At 49.0% G+C, this 18,282-nt stretch overlaps 1 protein-coding gene across 3 annotated transcripts in view; it reads left to right on the top strand.

Annotated features, from left to right (window-relative positions):
- RHPN2 (rhophilin Rho GTPase binding protein 2) overlaps positions 1-18,282 on the top strand; it is a 76,927-nt gene that overhangs the window by 49,761 nt on the left and 8,884 nt on the right. For all 3 annotated transcript variants that reach the window (XM_088451093.1, XM_088451094.1, XM_088451092.1), the window contains exons 6-11: positions 176-300; positions 2,242-2,408; positions 9,916-10,103; positions 11,489-11,645; positions 11,928-12,047; positions 15,649-15,843. In XM_088451093.1, coding sequence (XP_088307219.1) covers positions 176-300; positions 2,242-2,408; positions 9,916-10,103; positions 11,489-11,645; positions 11,928-12,047; positions 15,649-15,843 — 952 coding nt within the window. The remainder of the gene's footprint in view (positions 1-175; positions 301-2,241; positions 2,409-9,915; positions 10,104-11,488; positions 11,646-11,927; positions 12,048-15,648; positions 15,844-18,282) is intronic.

Here is an 18,282-nt window from a genome sequence, read left to right as displayed (position 1 = left end):
ACTGTCTTACATACTGCTTGACTAATGTCACCTCAGGTTACGTGGCTCGCCCGGTCTGCGCTGTACCATGTCTTTCCGTTGTGTAGGTGTCACGTGACCAGACATTCGCTGTTCCGTTTATTGCACATACACCGGAGTTTGGAAGTGCTAAGCCTTGTCCTGTCTTTGTCTGCAGACGTGCCGTACCCCCAGCAGGGATGAAGCTGGGATTGAGTTGTTGGTGAGTTATTTCCAGCAACTGGGGTTTCTGGAGAACCGATTCTTTCCATCCAGCAGACACATGGGCATTCTGTTCACATGGTAAGTGCCTCCTACAGTGTCCTGATGGCATCTGATGCAGGTTATACAAACTGTGGACAGTCTGCGTTTCCGTAGCCACCCAAGTTACCTCCCCCAAAAGCTGACTACCTGTCACTCACTTTGCCAGTGAATCCTCGCAAACCAATCACAGTAAAGCTTTCAGGCGTGCGCATTGGCTATAAATCGCTCAATCTGCGTAATTATCGGCATTGTGTACATCTCGGAATCGGGCACTATGAGAGACCGCAGTTATCTGAATTGCTGCGACATTACTGGCCCCACCCCTGTGTATGTATCCACCAATCCACACAGAGCAAGTCTGTCCAGCGGTCAGTTACTCTGTGTCTGCTCTGTTAGAGGAGATCCTCCCGCGTAACATGCCGACCTGATGCAGAGAAGCGACAGGGAGTGTGTTTGACATATTTAGTTAAGCATAAGCACTCAGGGCCTGACTCACTACCGATGGCTCAGCTACGATTACGCACGGAGGTCTGCTGTGAAAATATGCTAATGAATGCAATCGCAAAGCCGTCGCACAGCCTCCCACTACCGCTATCTCACATCCATAATACCTTGCAGTCCTGCGTATACATCAGTAACTTCGAGTAACACCGACCCCTCACGCAGAATTACAGGAGGTCTGACCTTACTCAGAAATTGCTACGGCATGCAGTGAGTACACAAGCTGCGTATACTGTCGCAGTGGCTAATTTATGCACGTCCATGTAACGGCGTTTAACCGGACAGCCACGCCTGCGTTTCTCCGACCACTCCCCCGTCACCACCCCCAAACGCTGACCTACCGTCACTCACTCTGCGATGGCTTTCTTTCTGCGTGAGTGATGGCTGAGCGATTGCAATGCTAACTCACGCACGCGCACTGTGGTGCACGCACCGTGGACTTATCTGCGTACGCTGTTGCAATCTGTGATGAATCACTTTGTTTCATGTATATAATTCAGCTCCGTAATAAACAGTCTTTGCTATATATTAATATCAAACAGTGGCTTGTGCTTCAAGACGTCATCTCTACTGCATTCATTTCAATGGCTTTGTTGAGTAAACAAATGAAAAGGAAAACTTACATTAATGACATATCTTGAGTTAAAGATTAAAAGTTTGACTAAGCTGAGGTAGGCCCACACGCCTGTATAAATTTCTACATGAATGGATAGGGTGGGGAGATTGTCTTATTGTATTACTTACGGAAAATATATAGTATTACATAGTGACATGAATTAAGTTGCACCTGTCATCTGCATACAGTGGGGCGCAGCCATTTTGCCAACTGACAGTTTAGTATATCTGAGCCACAGTGAAGGCAGCCATTTTCTGGGCTGAAGTAATATTTGTGAAAGTGCTGAGGAGACATCGCAGCCTCTATGTGCCCTGAACCAATATTTGTGAGAATGCAGCTTATCCATTCACTGGAAACCAGTGATATCGCTATGGCATGTGCAGCAAATGGAGAAATGCGGTCAAACCCCAAAAATGCGGGTTTGACCGCATCTTTCATATGCACCAAGCCTCGGAATGCGATGCACTTCAGAGCTTGGTTGCGGTGGGTAGCATCATCTTCCTGAGATCCCTCCCAGCACCCTCTGCGGCGCCTGCGTCCTTCTGTGCATGTGCAGAAGAACGCCAGAGGGGCTTCTGGGTCTTAAGACACGGAAGTCCCCCCATCGCAAAGGGGGTTGCTAACATTGGCATACATGCGAAGGGTGGCTGGATATATCGCATCCTGCCCGTTGTCCTTCGCCCATTATTTTAACTGGAGCAATATCCATAAGATTTCAGCCCATCCTAGTAGACTGATAGCGGACAGCGTCATGAATATTGGCTCGGAGCGCAAAATGGCTGCCTTAGTTATGTCGCAGTTTTTTCCAACTTCATGAGGACGCAGTCTAATTAAGCCATGATCCTTATTTTCTTTCCTTTTAGGTATGACTCCTTTACTGGCGTTCCCGTCAGCCAGCCCAATATCTCGCTGGAGAAGGCCAGCATTTTATTTAACATCAGTGCCCTATACACACAGATCGGAACTCGCTGTAACCGACAGACAAAAACTGGGCTGGAGGAAGCCGTCACCATGTTTCAGAAAGCTGCAGGTAATGGCGCACAGACGTAATGTGACCGTGGTGTAACGGGGGTAGCATGAACGTGCGAGAACCTGTCACAGTTTGGTGTGTTATAACGCAAAAGCGGGGGCTTATCCGGAATGGTGCACTATAATCCCTGGCGCTGTATTCTTACATAGCAGCTCTCCTACCTTCTAGCGCTTATTAGGTACTATGGCCCTCATTCAGAGCCGTACGCTCTGAGCAGAGCGCACGCTCTGAATGAGGGCCGGGCTCCATTTTCATGGAGCGTCCTCCTGGACGCTCGTATAGCTGTGGGTCACCACCCACAGGCTATACGAGCGTGCATTGTGATGGTCGCGATGGTCGAGACCATCGCGACCATCGAATTTGCGAGCCGGAGCCTGCGGTTGAGGTTTTCAACCGCAAGCTCCGGAGTGATTTTGGCTCTATCAGAGCCAAAATCACTCCCACTGACACTAGTGATGTCAGTGGGCCGGCTTCTGACGGGAGGCGTTCCCGTGGGAACGCCCCCGGCACGCCCACCCTAGGGGGCGTGCTGTCAATCAACATTGACAGCACGCCCCCTTTGATCGGACACAACGAGCGAAGGACTTTCCTTCGCTCGTCGCGTCTGGCGCATGCGCACGACGGAGCTCCCTCCGTCGTGCGCATGCTCAGTCCATAACATCGACCCACTTGCGAGCGGACAGCCGCTCGCGAGTGGGTCTGAATCAGGCCCAATGTATCTATTAAACCCAAATGTATCAGGTCTTTTTGCTGTGTTGTTTTTTTATCATTGTCTCTGTATAGAAAATATTTAAATATCAGGGATACAGGAGCAATTTTATTCCACCAGCAAAGTAGCATTAAAGAAACTACTAAGTAAATGAGTAATGCTCTTCCCCCTCCATATCCTTATGGCTGGGAAACGCTTGCACATCGCTGCTGTGTTTGGGGTTTCTGGCTGAGTGAATTTGGAGGTTATGGGGGAGATGTATCATCGGAAAAAATGCGGTAAAACCTCTGAAAATGCAGTTTTCAGGGGTTTTACCGCATTCCCCGTATGTATTAAGCATTCTGCTGCTTCGTGTTGCTAGGTAACGCTACCTTCAGGTGGCGTTACCCAATAGAAGTCTATGGGCTTCTTAGCGCTACGCTCGGGGCTGGGAGGGATCGAACGGATCCCTCCCATGAGCCCCCGCGGCCCGCGTCCTTCTGAGCATGCGCAGAAGGACTTCTGGGTGTTAAACCTGGAAGTCCCTCTGCCCGGCAGCATCGCAAAGGACAGCTCTCATCGAGAGAGCTGTTCTTTGCGATATTCTTGGTACATACTGCGGTAATTAACCGCGGTATGTACGCAAAGTCGGGGGGGATGTACCGCATCGGTGATGACGCCGATGATACATCTCCCCCTATGATTAATGTCCTGTAGGTTACTCTAAATATTTGATTCATCCGTGCTACAGATTTAAATAACTGCGTTAGATCTGCCCAGTAAGGGAAGCCTGTACTCTATTGGCTGAATTCCGTTAGAGGCGATATGACAGCATTTGAATGTCAGCAACCGGACCCTACATCACCTAAATCGCTTGTAATCCGCCACATAACGTGCATTTTAGTTTGAAGGCCCATAGGGGTGTGTATTAAAATGCACAAATTGAGGTTAGTGGATGTACCGGTACGAGTTTACTCGCTGCGTATTGCCCTTACATTGCGCCAGAGCAAGCAATTTAGCATTGACCCCCTACGACTTCTAATAGCGTATTTAATAACAATACACTAAAGTTCAAATATACGGAGTGACACATAGTAACCAGTGAGGTATTCAGCTTTGACCAGACTTTTGACCATTGTCCTCGGTAAGAGATCAGATCGCTGCTATTCTCCTATTGGTCCATGGATTACTATTCAATATTCCATATGAGGTCTCCATTATATAACCATATAGATTTATTTTGAACCAGCTAGGAGTTGAATTTCAGGCTTAAACACGCCGGGAAGTGGCGGATTTTGCTGGCCGCCATTTAGTAAATACACCCCTTAGAGTTTAGCTAGGGCGTTCCCCCTCCAATTCTCATTCTGTCCCTCTAATGCAACATGGTTTTTGTAAAGCTGCAAATCTGCACCTTCCAGCTGGATTTACTTCGAACCGTAATGGGGAGGCTCATTATATCTCCCGAATGTGTCCATATAACCTGCTTATTTATTAACATTTATTTATATGGCGCCTGAATATTCTGTTGCGCTTTACAAATTGGAATCAAAACCGTAAAAAAACCTAAGACTGAGTATTAAGCAGCAGACATAGATGTTATAGGTCCTAAACAATCTATAGGGTAACAGATGTTTAATACGTGAGTTTAAGGGGCACATATTGTGCATTGGCCCAGCCAGGTTGCAAGCGTAATAACTAGTGCCTGGTGTGCTATATGATCTGATCGTACACTAGTGTTCAGCTGCGGTCAGAAAGTTCTTTGCCCCTGGAAAGAGAACACGTGATCTACGCGGTGGGGTTATTGTTCCCGAGGGCAGTGTTACTCCACAAAAGCAAAAACATCCTATTCTCCCCAATGCATCTTCTATGAGCTGTTTGGCACGTTGTATAACTAACAAAGTGAGTGATGCACGTTAATGATCTGTCGTAGCCTGTCCTGCACTTACCCTTAGGGGAAGAAGACATTGCAGACTGGTTTATACTTGTTATGTCTCTGTTTGAAATATTGTAGCCTTGAAGCACAGGTGGCTGCAGGTGTATAAATCGCTGAGACGCAGCTAGTGTAGAAGTCAGGCAATGGGGGTATAAATAGCGAGCATACAATCCAGCTTTCTGCTCTTTACCACACTTCAGACAATTGGTTCTTATCTGCTGTGGAGCTTTGTGTTGGTAATGGAAGCAGTGGTCAGCCCTGCTGGTTAATGATTGTGTGTCTGACCTTTATGCCTCCCGTCTGCCCTTCTGCTCCCATGTCTGGTAAAGTGACGGACATAATGGGCCTCACTTAAACTGGCACAGGCCGCACAATAGTGCAGCCATCACAGAGAAGGGGATGAGAGACGGGCCGATAACCGGGGTGCCTGCATATACACTGCACAATGTATGCTGGCGATCTACAGTCACAGGATGAAGTTGGCTGAAGAACGGTCGGATGGATCGGACAGGTTTGATAACCAAACAAGCGATCCAGACCATTTATCAGCCTGTGTGTGATTATTATCATTCAGGTCCATACACTGCGCTGTATGAGAGGCTTGTTTCCTGAAGTGTATTTATACGCTGCAATTTCGGGCATTTTTGCCGACTCCCACCTGGACCTCCGGGAGCCGAAGCCCAGATGCGAGTGCCGTGTGGCACATTGTGTTACTGCAGCCCCACCCGCCACCTACATGCGGTGTGGCCACTATGACGCAATACCCTGAATTGTTTTATCAGGCTCTCGGTGAAGTGAGTGGGATCCGAGAGGCGAATTAATGCAGGAGGACTCCCCCCCCAAAAAAACATCCCCTATCTCTGCGCTAAGATACTTCCTGTGTGGCCGATTATCGCAGCGATGTGTGAATAATTCAGTCTCTGGAGGGGTCTTGCGGTAACTGACCCCTCCAATGACTCCGGCGATCTGTGTACCTAGTGCCGATATGATACTTAAGGGTCTATTTACTAAGCAGTGTTAGGAGATAGAGTGAAAAGTGATAAGAAAGTGATAAGGTGCCAGCCAATCAGCTCCCAACTGTCATTTTTCAAACACAGCCTGTGAGATGACAGTTGGGAGCTGATTGGCTGGCACCTTATCACTTTCTTATCACTTTTCACTCTGTCTCCTAACACTGCTTAGTAAATAGACCCCGTTAATGCGCATGCGCGAAATGTCACTGAAGTACGCGATTTGAAAGTGAACGGGATGCAAAATGTTTCTACATACGGAGGTGGTGGCAATGTAGGTGGGCACAATGACAGGTGGTGTTATGCTTTAACCAGAGACAACAGGCATAGCGGTCTATTTACTAAGCAGTGTTAGGAGACAGAGTGAAAAGTGATAAGAAAGTGATAAGGTGCCAGCCAATCAGCTCCCAACTGTCATTTTTCATACACAGCCTGTGAGATGACAGTTGGGGGCTGATTGGCTGGCACCTTATCACTTTTCACTCTGTCTCCTAACACTGCTTAGTAAATAGACCCCATAGTATGTTATGCTACACGATTGCTGTTACAGAAGGCTATGGCGGTGTGATACTGTATATTGCAATCTGTCAGGCAGTGTTGGAGAAATCGCTTTGATACTTGTTGTAAGGGCTTATGACTCTGATACTTTTGCCCCTTGGGGGTTTATATACTTGGCAAGTCACCAGCTCCTGGCACGTTTAAGCCTGAAAGTTAAAAAGGCAATGCTTTTAATAGCAAAACACTGGGGTGTATTGCTATTAAAAGAATGCTGGAATTCGACGGCTTAGAGTTTAGCGACTTAGAGACAGGGACTGATTGTTACCCCTCCAACTCTGTCTGTCCCTGTAATGCAACATGGTTTTGTACAGCTGCAAAACTTTACCTTCCAGCTGGATTTACTCCGAAGTGTAACGGGGAGGCTCATTACATCTCCCGAATGTGTGAAATTACGTATTTCAGAGACAGGAGATGATTTGCATTGAGAGAAACTGATAAAGGCGCAGGGTCAGGGCTGAAAGTTTTCTGATGATTTCATGCATCTTGTATGACCGGTTAGGGTAAAAATCCTGGAACCATACACTGGTGTTTACATTGTGTGTATGCAGGGCCGGTTCTAGCGTTTGCGGAGCTCAGGGCGAGAGTTTCCTTGGCGCCCTGAGCTCCGGTGGGGCGTGGCCTGATCGGAGGCGTGGCCTTGAAAAAAAACCAAAAACCATAAAGAAAATAGTAATTATGCGCTGCACAAGGGGTGGGAGGAGCCTTTTGCCTATGTCTTAAATTGTGAAGGCAAGGGGGGTCCCTCCTCTTTGCGGCTGCTCCTCCATCTTCTATCTCCAGTGGCCGCCTCCAGAATGCCAGGCGCTACAACGTCACACCTGGCAGTGGCATTCTGCGAGACTGGGACTCCCAGTGGTATGGCGCTGCGGCCATTTGGAAATATGGTGTCACAGCTTATATATATGGTGGTGGGCAATGCCTGCTCCAGCCACACTTCATACGTGCGGCCGCACAGGTGCGCCGGGGTCCGGCTGCTGAAGATCCCCGTCCTCCACCCATCTGCTTCTGTTATTAGTTTATTGTCTGGGGGGAGGGCACAGTGAGGGAAGGGGCAGGGGGAGCACGGGAGGGCCCTGGGTGCCGAATAGCTGGAGGCAGCTATTTTGCTTGAGGCCCAGAGTGAATAATAATTGATTTCCTTTAACAGTTGCTTAATCCCATAAAATGTGCAACTCGGCTGTTTATGAAAACTAGTGCACAGGAAAACTGTGGCATTGATTACAGCGACCAATCAAATGTCTGCTTCCATTTCCTAAACTGCACTACAAAACTTACAGATTAAAACTGATTGGTTGCTAGGGGCAACACCACCGTCTCCCTGTGCACAATTCTTTAGCAATGTCTCCAAATATTATAAAACATATCTGTCTAATATAATAAGCGTATAACATCCAGTCCTAGTGCCTTTCTACAGGTAACTCTGAGATGACTTCATATAAGGATTCGGCATAGGCTGGGTCACCTCAGCTCACCCCTGCCCCCATTTCCCCTCTGCTGCAGCAGTGAGAATGTGGAATGCTCATGTTTATCTCAGGACATGAGATTATTATATAGATCATAGGATACAGCAGAGGGAATCTAACCACTATGAAATGTAAAGTACACAAAGTGTTCCCGACAAGTTTTGAAGAAATCAAATTGCACTATTCTATCTCCGTCTTATGTCATTGGGGGGAATTCCATTATTGTTTGGACGCCCATTATTCATGGGCACCTGACTGAGCTATTCAATTGTTCTGATCAGGTGCCCAAATTTCTGCTCGCACCCTCCTAAGATGGCGAAATCCACGAAAAGTTGGTCTTTTGAGCACCCAAACGGCCTCTAAACAGTACTTTAGACTGATTTAGCGGCAGTACGTTTGGGCGCGACAAGCTTGATAAGTAATGGGTGCCTGCTGCACCCACATCCATCTGCTAAACAATTGAATAGCTCAAAATTCCGTTTTGTGCCCATTGCTTATGGGCGTGCAAAAGGCAATTGAATCTCCCCCATTGTGTCTTCTTCCAATATCATATAATTCCATCTCATTTACCCTTCCCGTATCATTGCATCTTCTCCTATCATTTCATATGCTTCAATGCTTTGGACAGTCTCTATACCAGTGTTTACCAAACTCTGGGCCTCATTCAGAGGCGGTCATAGGATGCAAGCGGTCGTTCTGAAAAAGGGCGGCCGCTAGCATCCTGAACGGCCGCCTCCATGTCGGTCGTTAGGCTGTGGGTTAACACCCACAGCTCTAACGACCGCTAAGGGTGATGGTCACGATGGTCAAGACCATCGCGACCATCGGGGCTTATGACGAGACCCTAAGGTAGGGTCTCGTCAACCTTAAGCCCCAGGGAGCTTCCTGCTCTGTTTGAGCAGGAAGCTCCCCACTGATGTCACTGATGATGTCAGTGGGGCCGCCCCCAAACGGCAACGCCTCCATTTGGCCGGGTACGCCCCCGGCCCACCCAGCAAACGGAGCGAGCTGTCACTCAACATCGACAGCTCGCCCCGTCTGCTACGAGACCCCTAACGACGAATCACCCGTCGTTAGCCGAGTCTCGCGCATGCGCACGATGGAGCCGGCTCCGTCGTGCGCATGCGCACTGGAGCAACATCGACCCGGTCGCGAGCTCGTAGAGCTAACGACCGGGTCTGAATAAGCTCCTCTGTCCTCAAAGCCCCCTTACAGTCCATGCTTTAAGGATATCAATGCTTAAGCAAAGATGGTTAAAGCAAAATGACTAAGGTACTAATTAAGTCACCTGTGCTCAAGCATGATACCCTTAAAACCAGGACTGATGGGGGCTTTGAGGACCAAGTTTGGGCACCGCTGGTCTATACACAGCTGCAGCACAGTGGAGAGTGTTTGAATGGCATCTTGAATCCAATCGGGCGCTTTGCATTAAGACATTAATATTTAATAATAAAGGTGTGGTCGTCTATTTTCAAGTGTACCAAGCGGCTACTCAGGAGGCGGCCATTTTGTCAGCTGAGTATGTTGGCTGTGATCTCTCCAGCAGCTACTGGCCTCACGTAGTGTCCTTTAGTCCAGCCCTGAGTGTAAACGATGGGCACACTTTAATGCATGCTTTTATAATGCATATCGATGGTTCACCCTACATGGTTTAGCGCCCATCGATGACCATCCCTAGGAAGTTTGCCAGCTTTCAGCCTATTGGCTCTGATAGATCACATGATCGTAGCCCCCTCCTTCCTCCGCACAGCCAGCACTAACAGCTCATTTTCTCCAGGAAGGAATTCCTGTTACTTACTGTACACTGTAGTTAGGATTTTGCGCTGCCCCTAAACGCCATTCCCTCGTCTTCCAGGTGTTCTCAGCTATCTGAAAGAAACGTTCACGCACACCCCAAGCTACGACATGAGCCCGGCCATGCTGGGAGCTCTCATCAAGATGCTGATGGCGGAAGCCCACGAGTGTTACTTTGAGAAACTCATCCTGTCCGGGGTACAGAATGAATTCTGCACCTTGGTGAAGGTGGCACAGGAAGCAGTAAAGGTATTTGTTGTGTGTAGACTGGATAGAGATTTTCTGGCACTGTAAAGTTAAGACATGACGCAATGTTTTCAGGTAACCCGGCAACCAGGGGCAGATTCCTGGGGTGAACACGTATAAGGAATCTTCTGTTTGCTTTCGCTAGTGACTCATTTTGTTTGCAGCAGCTGAGGTTTAGGGCAGTGCTGCTTAACCGGAGATTGATTGAGTTTCCATGGGTCCATCTGATTCTACCATCCTATTGGCGTGACTGCTGCGCCAATATTTAACTGATGCAACTGATAACGTAAAAGTTTCAATCGACATTATAGGTTCTAGAGAACGGCCACGGAGGAGGGATTACTTGAGGGTTCTTACTTTCGTTACGATCTAAAAATCAATTTCACTCGGGGCCTGATTCATAAGCCGCACGCAGTGCCGAAATATTTTTTTACAACTGCGCATGCTTGAAAATTTTCAAAGACTCGTACGGCGCAAAAGGCGGTGTTGCGATCGAGACGGACGGCATCAGGAATTTTGCGGGAAAGCGATGGACGTTGGCTAGGAATGCGCGCAATAATGGTCCATTCAGTGGGCGCGTTATGGGGGTCTCATTGGCAGCCGCAGGCACGGGAGGCCGTGGTCAGATGGAAACACTGAGCTCGCCATAGGGCTGGTATGAGTTAAGATGATGTGACCGATGGTGGCGTATACGGACGCCCCAGTCGGTATTGCAGCGTGCATGGGCGCTGAAAGTGTGCGTCTCAGTCCGTGCAGATTCGGACACACAAATGGACACAAGAGAAGGAGTTTGCATTGGTATTTGCTTTAAGACGCAGATGGGCGATGCTGCTGCTGTGTGCGCTTTTGCGCCATCTTATAATCAGGCCCTTGGCGTGTTCATTCTTTTCTGTAACAAACCACCAGTTTTATGCGCATTGCACTAGTGCGTTAGCGCCTATTGGAGGCGTTTTCAGGTCAGTGAGGTTTGTGTGTCCCTTGTGACGAGATAAAGGGCAGAAATGAACTGTATTCAAATAAGTTTGTGCTACTGCTATAATAAACTATCAAAGCATAAACGTGTTAAGTTGCAGGTTTAGAGGTCAATCCAATTAAGAGCGATGTTCTCGCCCCCCACAAGAAAGTGTGGCTGCAAGTACCTCCGGACACGCGCATTTCTGTCCACAGCCCCGTAGGTCTGCGAGTAAAAATGCGCTAGACCAGAGCGATATCGGCCTGCATGGGGGGCATAGTAAGCGCCGATGCCGGCATTTCTGTGCCGCTCCTATAGAAGTTCACCCCTTTTGCTCCTCATTGGATTGACCCCAGAAAGTTTGGATCCGATGTCCAGCTATGTTGTAATCTGTACACGATGAAAGAGCAGCATTTAAATGATGTTATACTTCCAGGTCGGTGAGGTCTACCTACAAGTCTTCAATGCCATGAACCAACCCCCCATCAAGGAGAATATCCCCTATTCATGGACTGTTATGGTGCAAGTAAAATCGGAACATTACAAAGCCCTGGCTCACTACTTTGTGGCAATCGTACTCCTTGATCACCAGTGTAAGTGTCCCTTCTACTGACCATTCCCGACATAGACACCATTATAGTACATTGTGCTTCCTCGGCACAAGCTGCTGACACTATGTTAAAAATGGCTGGTGCCCCTGTAATATGACAGTGGCTTTTCAGAATGTACACCAGGCTTTAGTAAGCTGTCGCTTTCTGGTTGTGGTGGAACTATAAGTCTCAGCATGCCGGGATGTGCAGGATCACTGCAGCTGGAGAGACACGGGGGCAGCCTTCTACTGGTGTAGTCATTACATTGTGTTTTTGTTTCCACAGTGACCCTGCGTGATGATGAAGATAAGCAGGAGAAGGCTTTGTCCCAGCTATATGACCACATCCCCGATGGACTGACCGCTATGAAGATACTAAAGGACAAACCGCAGCGGACACAGCTAGGTAACCTCAGTCAGGGCACGGAACCGGCTCAGTGTAGATTACATGCTCGATGTAGCCTATTGGGATGGTGGTCACAATAAGGGGGCACAGCGGATGTGAAAGTGACTGTCAATAAACAGCAGAAACAGGATATGCAGGAGCACAGCGGTAATGCAGGGGTTAAAAGCAGTGGTATCAATGCAGGAATTAGGTGTCTCATCTCTCGGAGCTAAGGGCTTGATTCAGATCCGTTCGCACGCAGCCAAAGTATGCAAATCCCGCAATCGCAAGGCATTAGCACGTCCACTATGTCTTGGCGTGCGATCGCGGTGTGTATTTAGACGCCCGCCAGCCTGTCTTAAGACGCCCACTTTCCCACGTCATCTCCAGGAAGTGTATGCAACATATGACCATACCTTACTGCAAGCACTGTGATTGATTCAGTGTGTAATTCAGCCATGTGACGTGTACTATGATGCTCGTCTTAATTATGCATGCCTCTGAAATGGCATTAAGACGCTCAGACACGCCTGCGTTCGCACCACCACACCCCCGTTTCCATAAACCATCCCCAGTCACCACCCACAAACGGCTCGTCCTGTCACTCAATCTAGCGAGGTGTCTATGCGCTGCGAGCGAACGCTTCCCGATTGCATGGACTAGTACGCGCACTGCGACTTATATGCATGCGCAGATTGCAAACATCGGCAGGCTGCATGCGAACGCAGCTTAGCGAGCGGGTCTGAATCGGGCTCTGGGCCTGATTCAGAGCCGCTCGTAAGCGGCCGCTCGTTCGCTCCGAGCGATGTTCGCACAACTGCGCATGCGTATGGGTTTTAGTACGCATGCGCAAACCAGTCAGCGCGGCCGAAAATCGTGTGCTCGCAAAATAGCGAATGCCTGATAATTTGAGTGACAGGATAAGGCGTTTGTGGGTGGTAACAGGGGAAAGTGCTTGAAAATGGGGAGTGGAGATCCGAACGCAGGCGTGCCAAACGGTCAAAACGGGCGTTTTAAGGGTGTGCATAATTAACAAAGCAGCGTCATCGACCACATCAGTTGGGTGTCTTATAGCCAGAACTGCTCGCATGATTGCAGTAGGAAAATGCAACCACAAGAATAGCGAGCAGTTCATTCGCCTTTCGATGTACTCGATTAATCTAATAAATAGCGGAGATGACGTAGGATGCGAGCGGCCAGGGAGCGTTTTTTCAAAATTACGACCGCATGTTTTGTTCGCTCGTTCAGACATGGAGGCGTCAACAAACCGCAAAGAGCGAACGGTCAATTTAAATAGCCTGCCCCTTTTTGAGCGCAAATAGCGTCCGGCTCTGAATCAGACCCTCTGTGCGTCTACATAGCACTGTATCACTCTTACACAGTGAAGAAGGTGGCTGCAGGAGCACATCAGGTTGCTGGTTGCACCTCCCTGCAGACTTTGGGTCCTAGTGCCCAGGATGTTCTAGTTCAAGGACAGAGGCAGCGCAGAGTGCCTGTCCTTCAACAACCCCCCCCTCGCTCAAGGCTGTCTCTGGTCACATAAAACATATAATACACTTACATTAAAAAAAAAAAAAACATTTTTGGCAAAGTCCACCTATAACCAGAAAAAGAGGGGTGATGCATACAACAATGCAATAAAACTTATCCACATATTAAGTACGTTCCAGTCCACGTCCTCTCGGGAACACATTCAGGAGCTGTAACGTCTGAGGTTGGGGCCTAATGCAGCGATGTACATACAACCCATGGTTTACGTACATCTCCGATGGTTGGAGATCTGCGCATGTTTAGGTCTCTTTCTGCGTCTACGGTCACCGTGCCCCTCAGCTGCAGCTAGATTGATATGCCGGTGGGCTGCACTGGGTTGTGTTCTCTGAAACAGGCACGTACCGGCCTCATTTTCTGGGAGTGCCGAGGCCAGTGTGTGCGTCTCCAGGTGCAGATCTACCGGGCCCGGAAACGTGAACAGCTCGAGGGTTACTCAGATGGCCGATGGTCACGCAGGTGATCTCCTGCGGCATTCCCTTATTTTAGCACAATAACTGCGTCCAGCTCAGAATCGGGACCTTTATTCATATCCTCTATCTCACAGGTTCTCAAACTCGATCCTCAGGACTCCAAACGGTGCATGTTTTCCAGATCTCCTCACTAAATCACAAGTGAAATAATTATGTCCACCTGTGGATCTTTTAAAATGTATCAGTGAGTAATGAATACACCTGTGCACCTGCTGGGTGACCTGGGAAACATGACCTGTGTGAGCAGGGCCGGCTCCAGGAGGAGCGGCGCCCTGTGCAGCCTTGGAATCCAAAGCCCCTGGCCGAATAACCATAGACCACGCCCTCAAATGATGTTATTTGGGGGCGTGCCCACAGACCTCTCCCTGCACTTAATGGATGCCGCGCGCAGCATCCATTCAGCTTCTCTGGGGTCTGGAACCTCCGCACAGCTGCGGCGGTGCCCAACCTCCAGTGGGACACTTCGGTTCACGGGTGGAACAGCGGGACAGTCCCACTTTTCGGGATGGTTGGGAGGGGTGCGCCCTCTATGGGGTACGCACTGGTCGAACATGCCTCGAGCCGGCCCTGTGCGTGTGGTCCTGAGGACCGATTTTGAGAACCACTGCACTGCATCTGTTGGAGACATGGGACCTCATTCAGAGGCGGTCGTTAGTTGCAAGCGGTCGCTCTGAATCAGGGCGGCCGCTTGCATCCTGAACGACCGCCTCCTTGTCGATCGCTAAGCTGTGGGTTAACACCCACAGCTCTAGCGACCGACATGGGTGATGGTCGCGATGGTCAGGACCATCGCGACCATCGGGGCTTACAACCAGACCCTAAGGTTGGGTCTGGGCACTCGTAAGCCCCAGGGAGCTTCCTGCTCTGATCGAGCAGGAAGCTCCCCACTGACATCAGCAATGTCAGTGGGGCCGTCCCCCAAACGGCAAGCGTTCCGGCGGGAACGCCTCCGTTTGGGCAGGAACGCCCCCTGCCCGCCTCCCAAACGGGGCGAGCTGTCACTCACCATCGACAGCTCGCCCCGTCTGCTGCGAGACCCCTAGCGACGGAGCATCCGTCGCTAGCCGGGTCTCGCGCATGCGCACGACGGAGCCGGCTCCGTCGTGCGCATGCCCAGTGGGGCAACATCGAGTCGGTTGCGAGCGCTCAGCGCTTGCGACTGACTCTGAATGACCCCCATGGTCTTAGTGAGTTTAGTGCCTTTGTCAATTGAAGTACTAACTGGCTTTGCCTCTTGGATATTTTGGGGTTCACAGAAAGCGACACCCGCAGACTCTTCCTAATATTTCTTAGGAGGTTATCTTCGATTTGTTCTCACAGAATCCTGGTTTATAGGGTCATAGTAATGTTCCATAAACCTGGTGTTACCATACCACCTTGTGTAACACTGCGTTCATATACACCTGACCGCGCCCTATTACTTGGGCATAGTTCACATTCCTGTTTGTTCTAGAACAATAGAAAAATCACTGTAAACTGGTCAACCAATGAATGCCAGGCTACTAATCCTCATCACGTAGCTTTTATTAGAACTTATGTGAGATGGAAAGAAAAAGTATTGTGTCTTGTCACATCCTAGTGTTGTATTTGTTCATGTTTAGGAAAGGCTCATTTGTCCAAAGCCATTGCTTGTCATGAGGAATCCCTGAGGTTATCCAGTCTGTGCAGCAAGCTGAAGCAGATCGATGTGCTGCAGGACATACTGTCTGCTTTCCACAAGAGGGCGCTGCTGAAATACGCTCAGCACCAGAGAGGCGACGACTTCCTCAATCTACTGGTGGCCCCTGATATTATCAGTGAGTACATTCTATTGCACTATATATGGATCTTGTATCTTTCTCTAATTATGGTACTAGGCAGAGTTATTACCTGCAATCAGGCAAATTGCGTGCACAGAGATAAATGCGGTTAGATGCCTGCAGGGCCGGACTGGCCATCGGGCACTTCTGGCATATGCCAGAAGGGCCGATGGCCTAAGGACCGGCTCGAGGAGGGGGAAATGAAGAGTCCCCAGCCCTCCACCCCACGGCTCCGGAATCATTGTAATATCACGAAGACGGAAGGGGTGGAGGCATGGATGGGCCGGGCAAAGACGGGGGCGTGCCGCAAGGCCAGCCCCCATGACTCGCGGCACGCCCCCCCTGAATTTAACCATGCCCCCTTCACATGCAAGTGCAGGGCGGACTGCCAGGGCTGAAATACAGCCCCAGTCCGTCCCTGGATGCCCGTATGCAGTTACTCGGCTGCTATCGGAAATGGAAGGCACCTCCCAAATCTAACTATGGGTACACACTACATGATGTGTGTACCCAACGACTGCTCGATGAGACGGCACGATCCCGCCGACCGTACACACTGCACGACGGCGCGATGTGTATCTCCATGCTGCCCCATCCGCTTTGGGAAGATGCGATGAATGACACGCGATCGAGCGCGCACACTATGCGATCCGTACGATATATTGATCCGCTTGACTCTCTGCACATGTTACATCTACGCCATGCAGTGCAGCATGTTTAAGTTAAGTTCTTTGCCTTTATTGGCTTTGCTCCCAAGTCGGAAGCAGCCCTTTAGGGGCTTATTCAATCAACTGCGAGATACTTGCTGCAAATATTAAGGCAGCTATTGCGGCCAGTTTCCGATTACGGAGGCTATACGCGCTCCTGATTCTTGTATGAAACCTGTGTGAACAATAGGAACAAACAGGGAACACGGCATGTACCCTAAAAGAAAATAAAATAAATATTGGATAATATATAAATGTCCATAAAAAAATATTTACCGCTTTTAAAATGGTTCATATGGCAAATGTGCATTTTTAATAGCAGGTAAATCACGATAGACAGCTATTATTTTTCATTTAAATAACTACTGCACATTTTTAGTAAAAAAAACACCATCTGTAACTCCCACCTGTAATGTTTGTATGGATCTGTCCCATCCATACAAGACCCCCATATACCTGTCCCATCCATACCACACCCCCACATACCTGTCCCATCCATACCACACCCCCACATACCTGTCCCATCCATACAGTACCCACATATACCTGTCCCATCCATACCACACCCCAATATTCCTGTCCCATCCATACAGTACCCACATATATATTTCCCATCCATACAACAGCCCCATATACCTGTCCCATCCATACAATACCCCCATATACCTGTCCCATCCATACCACACCCCAATATTCCTGTCCCATCCATACAGTACCCACATATATATTTCCCATCCATACAACAGCCCCATATACCTGTCCCATCCATACAATACCCCCATATACCTGTCCCATCCATACAACAGCCCCTTATACCTGTGCCATCCATACAACAGCCCCTTATACCTGTGCCATCCATACAACAGCCCCTTATACCTGTGCCATCCATACAACAGCCCCTTATACCTGTGCCATCCATACAACAGCCCCATATACCTGTCCCATCCATACAGTACCCACATATAACTATCCCATCCATACAGCACCCCCATATATATGTCCCATCCATACAATACCCCATATACCTGTCCCATCCATACAACACCCCCATACATCTGTCCCATCCATACAACACCCCCATATATCTGTCCCATCCATACAATACCCCCAAATACCAGTCCCATCCATACAGCACCCCCATATACCTGTCCCATCCATACAGCACCCCCATATACCTGTCCCATCCATACAGCACCCCCATATACCTGTTCCATCCATACAGCACCCCCATATACCTGTTCCATCCATACAATACCCCCATATACCTGTCCCATCCATACAACAGCCCCATATACCTGTCCCATCCATACAACACCCCCATATATCTGTCCCATCCATACAGCACCCCCATATACCTGTCCCATCCATACAGCCCCCCATATACCTGTCCCATCCATACAGCACCCCCATATACCTGTCCCATCCATACCACACCCCCATATACCTGTCCCATCCATACAGCACCCCCATATACCTGTCCCATTCATACAGCACCCCCATATACCTGTCCCATCCATACAGCACCCCCATATACCTGTCCCATCCATACAGCACCCCCATATACCTGTCCCACATCTTGTAACCCATTATGCTGCACTTTGCAGAATTTCGCCCTAATAATGACTAATTAAAAACTTCTAATTGACTAATTGATCATTAAGGGGTTTTCCCCGGGTTTCTGAATCTAGTCCCAGACACAGGAAGAGTCTATAAGAAATGTTAATAAAAA

The sequence above is a fragment of the Taudactylus pleione genome, unplaced genomic scaffold (genome assembly GCF_031769625.1).
Source record: "Taudactylus pleione unplaced genomic scaffold, aTauple2 ptg000537l, whole genome shotgun sequence".
Classification (NCBI taxonomy): Eukaryota; Metazoa; Chordata; class Amphibia; order Anura; family Myobatrachidae; genus Taudactylus; species Taudactylus pleione.
This window is presented reverse-complemented; position numbering and strand designations above follow the sequence as displayed.